This window comes from Gekko japonicus, unplaced genomic scaffold, assembly GCF_001447785.1.
Source record: "Gekko japonicus isolate JY-2015 unplaced genomic scaffold, Gekko_japonicus_V1.1 scaffold3220, whole genome shotgun sequence".
Taxonomy (NCBI): Eukaryota; Metazoa; Chordata; class Lepidosauria; order Squamata; family Gekkonidae; genus Gekko; species Gekko japonicus.
Window position 1 is genome coordinate 105,331 of NW_015166523.1, and position 4,848 is coordinate 110,178.

Sequence of the window (4,848 nt, forward strand, 5' to 3'; positions counted from 1 at the left end):
GAAAGAAATACTTTCTCAGGACCACATCGTACCTCATAAGCCTTGTACTCGGTCTACCTAACCAGCAAGAGCAGAAGTAAAAGTATAAAGGTTTGGAAAGCCTTAAATTTCCTGGTGGCAGCCGTATATACATAGTAGAATAAAATAAAGAACACTTTTAAAGGGAAACCAGTCCTCCAGAATAAGGAGGTCGTCACAAGGAGAGACCTCCGTTGAGAAGCCAGGTCCCTCGAGGAACAAGCCTACTCACAGAGGCAGGATTTCACAGGGCCCCACCTTGGGTAATGGCACTCAATGGGGACCTCGACAGGGCTGGTTCGAATGATGACCGGGTTGCTTCCAAGCGCGGGTTTGTAGTAGAGACGGGTGCTGTAGATCAGAGAGTCTGGAGTCATCTGGAAGAAAGAGGGGCACCTTAAGAAATTTAGAGTCCAGTGGGGCACCTTTAAGACCAACAAAGGTTTATTCAAGGTATGAGCTTCCGTGTGCAGGCACACTTTTTCAAATAGATTGAAATGGAAGGTAAGGTTCTAAACTTGTAGACAGTGGTTCGACAGCAAATTGACATGTAACATGGTGATGTCTCCCCCTCATGGATCACTGCCTTGTCGTGGCGAGGGGGCTTGCATGGTTTGATGAGGCTGTGGGCTATGTCGTGGAGGGCCACCCAAGACGGACAGGCCACAGCAGAGAACTCAGACCAAGGGTGATCCCCTGGAGAAGGAAATGGCAACCCACTCCAGTATTTTTGCCAAGAAAACCCCATGGCCAGTATCAAATATTGAGCAAACTTCAGAGGACGGCGGAAGATCGGAAGGCCTGGCATGATCTGGTCCATGGGGTCGCAAAGAGTCGGACTCGACTGTGCGACTGAACAACAAAATGGTGATGTCTAAGATATGGAAAGTCAGACCTACATAACAAGCTAAGGTTCTAATGTGGACGGTTGTACAGCCACAAGCATGTCAGAAGAGCAGATAAATGTCTAAAGGTGTCTTTTCTAATTGTGGGGAGCAAACTGAGACTCTCCATTCTCTCCTCCCAGGTGTGGAGAGCACTTAACGGCGCTTTTTGAGGTGGATGCATTGTCATGTCTGCAAAAATCCCAATATTCCTTGCATTACATTCAGTATTCTAGAGAGACTTGTGGTAGAGGAAAGTCAGCAAATTTCCAGACAAATAACAAAATTCTGCTTGCAACCAGTGTTCCCTCTAAGCTGAGTTAGTGTGAGCTAGCTCACAGTCTGTTAGCCTCCAGCTCACACATTTTTGCCTTAGCTCAGGAAGGAGGGCTCCAGAGCAAACTAATTTATGCAGCAGCCAAATTGCTCGCTCACAACTTTAATGCCAGTAGCTCACAAAGTAGGATTTTTGCTCACAAGACTCCACAGCTTAGAGGGAGCATTGCTTGCAACTGGTAAAATTCCACAATAAGAAGTAGATAAGTATAACACCCACCTTGTTAATGACTCATAATTAGTTTTAGACATTTTATAATTATTGTTAAACTCTTCTCCTTTTAACATTTTAATAATTTTAAGGTTATATGTCTAAATATGTCAAAATATTTCTGGAGCTGAAAGGCAATTTGTTTGTATTTTAATGAATTTGTAGATTTTGATAAACAGTCCTTGACCGCAAATAAACATCATTCGTTCATTCAGTATTCTAACATACTGTTCTGAAAAAGAAATACACTAAACTACAGAGGATTTATAGTCCTTCTTGTTGAGAATACATATGCGAGGACTGAATGAGTTAGCATATGTAATGAGACAAGAAACCAATATCCCTGTTGAGTCCTGGGGAGGTTTTTGTCCAAGTGTTGTACCTTAACAGGACTGAGTTAGCATATGTAATGAGACAAGAAACCAATATCCCTGTTGAGTCCTGGGGAGGTTTTTGTCCAAGTGTTGTACCTTAACAGTTTCAGATGGGAGCCATGTTAGTCTGCAGTAGAAGATCTAGATTGAAGTCCAGTACCACTTTAGGGACCAACTAGATCTGGAGGGCATAAGCTTTCCAGAGTCAGAGCTTCGTATCTGAAGAAGGGAGCTTTGACTCTCAAAAGCTTATGCCCCACCCAATCTTGTTGGTCTCCAAGGTATTCCTGGAATGGCATCCGGCTCTTTTAGCTTGAGAGGACACCTTCAAAGAGACGAGTTGACATCAACCTACAAATCATTCTACCAGGGACATTCCCAGCGAGAATGCATAGAGAACCAATTAGCTACTGACTGATGAAGTCATACCTAGTTGGTCCTCCAGACCCACCTTGTCTTGCCTCACACCAAGAAGAAGAGATTGGATTTATACCCCGCCCTTCACTAACCAAAGGAGTCCTGGAGCAGTTTACAATCTCCTTTCCCTTCCCCTCCCCACAACAGACACCCTGTGAGGTGGATGGGGCTGAGAGAACTCTGACACAAACTGCTCTTTTTCAAGGACAGCTGTGCCAGAGCTTGTGACTGACCCAAGGTCACATCAGCAGGTGCAAGTGGAGGAGTGGGAAATCAAACCCGGTTCTCCCAGATTAAAGTCCGCACACTTCACCACTACACCAAACTGGCTCTCAAGGTCTGACCTCAAGGTCACACCAGCAGCTGCATGTGGAGGAGTAAGGAATCAAACCCAGTTCTCCCGGGTAAGAGTCTGCGCTCTTAACTACTACGCCAAACTGGCTCTCAACAGTCACTTTCTCCCAATTTGACATCCTAGGACCTCTCCTTGACCCTGGAACTCAAGGGGTTAATGAGTGACTCTAGGCTCCCTCGATGCAACCCTGATTAGGGCAGAGGCAGCCACGACTGACCGCACCAAGCTGTACACCCCTGATCTTGCTTATGAGGGTGGAAAGTGACATCAAGTTGCAGCCAACGTAGGGTGACCCCATAGGGTCTTCAAGGCAAGAAGAGCAACAGAGGTGGGTTTGCCATTGCCCATCTCTGATGGACTTCCTTGGTGGCCTCCCCTCCAAGTCCTCACCAGGGCCGACCCTTCTTAGCTTCTGAGATCTGATGAGATCTGGCTAGCCTGGGCCGTCCAGGTCACGGCAGAGTATTTATATACCCTGCCTTTTGCCAAAGTCAGGACTCATTTAGGAGGCTTCTAAAAATCGCCATCTGTCAGTACCTAATTCTACATGGGGAAGGGCAGTTTGGTGTCGTGGTTAAGGGTGAGGACTCTAATCTGGGAGAACCGGCTTTGATTCCCCACTCCTCCACTTGCACCTGCTGGTGTGACCTTGGGTCAGTCACAAGCTCTGGCACAGCTGTCCTTGAAAAAGAGCAGCTTGTGTCAGAGTTCTCTCAGCCCCACCCACCTCACAGGGTGTCTTGTTGTGGGGAGACTCCTCTCGGGAGTGAAGGGCGGGGTATAAATCTCTCTTCTTCTTTCTTTGTTTCTCTCTCTCTTTCTCTTTCCACCTCTTTCCTTCTTTCTTTCCACCTCTCTCTCTCTTTCTCTCTCTCTCTTAGACAAATAAATATCACTAGCAAACAAAGAAATATCACTGGACAAATAAATATCATTATCAATATCTGTTTGTTTTTATTTTGGGCAGTCTCATTTAGTGTTAATGAAAAGCAAATTTGCATAACTTTCAATAAAAACATGTGTGATATTTGTTTACGTCTTGCAGCTCTCAAACATCTGACATTTATTCTACGGGGTCCTTACGTCGAACCAGTTCGGCCACCCGCTGTTCCAGTCCGATATCCTGGCCACCACACCACAAAGTCTCACCTAGTACTGACAAAGGGAAGTCTGGCTCTCGAAAGCTCACACCCTGGCAATCTTCCATGGAGAGAGAGCAAGACGGGTAGCCGTGTTAGTCTGTCTGTAGCAGAAGAAAAGAGCAAAAGTCCAGGAGCACCTTAAAGACTAACCAAATTTAGGGCAGGGGTCATTTCGTAGAAAAAGAGGTGCAGGAGCTCATTGGCATAATTCATTAGCATACCTTATTTGCATATGCCACACCCCTTGACATCACCAGAAGTGTATCAAAAGGCAACACCCACCGCTCAGGCTCCACTGGACTGTTTTGGATTGCTAGCTATTGGGGGGGGGATGCAGATCTGACCTCACAGAGGAGGGAGAGCTTGTACCTGAATAAAACGTGGTCTTAAAGGTGCCACTGGACTGTTTTGGACTGGGGGGGTCGGGGGGGTCTGCAGCTTTCCTAGCTGCTTCTTGCTCCTTGTGGCCCGGGGCTGCTGGGAGCAGGGGGTGGGGCTTGTTGCATGTGCCTGCCCTCTGGCCTCTTTACTGCCAGAGCTCCGCTCCTGTGCGCTCCTGCAGGAAATGACCCCTGAATTTAGGGCAGGGGAGGAGCTTTCGCAAGTCTCCGCTCACTTTTTCAGATACCAGATGCCGCAGAATCTGACGCTGCTCTAAAGTGGGTATCTGAAGTGAGGAGTGACACTCAAAAACTCATCCCCTGACACAAATGTTGCTATAGTCTTTCAGGTGCTCCTGGACTCTTGCTCTTTTCAGATCTGAAGAAGTGAGCAGGGACTACCCTGCCACAGATTTTGTTAGCCTTTATGGTGCTGCTGGACTCTTGCCTCTTCTCTCCTGGAAATTTTGTGGGTCCTCCTAGACGTAAGCTACCCAACACTGATATTATTCCTGTTTCTCTCACCAAGATTTGATGATGTCTCTGACGACCAGGGGGCATGTCCGGCAGGAGCGCACAGGAGCGGCGCTCCGGCAGTAAGGAGCCCAGGGGGCAGGGCACATGCAACAAGCCCTGCCCCCTGCTCCCAGCAGCCCTCAGTTGGGCCATGAGGAGCAAGAAGCATCCAGGTAAGTTGCAGAGCCCCCCCCCCCAAGCCCCCTCTCACTGAG

General features: G+C 47.6%; 1 protein-coding gene across 1 annotated transcript in view; it reads right to left on the bottom strand.

The window, feature by feature from the left end:
* The window catches only part of LOC107111327 (zona pellucida sperm-binding protein 3-like), a 20,671-nt gene that overhangs the window by 7,840 nt on the left and 7,983 nt on the right, over positions 1–4,848 (bottom strand). Inside the window, 1 exon segment of the mRNA XM_015412290.1 lies at positions 251–395. Coding sequence (XP_015267776.1) covers positions 251–395 — 145 coding nt within the window.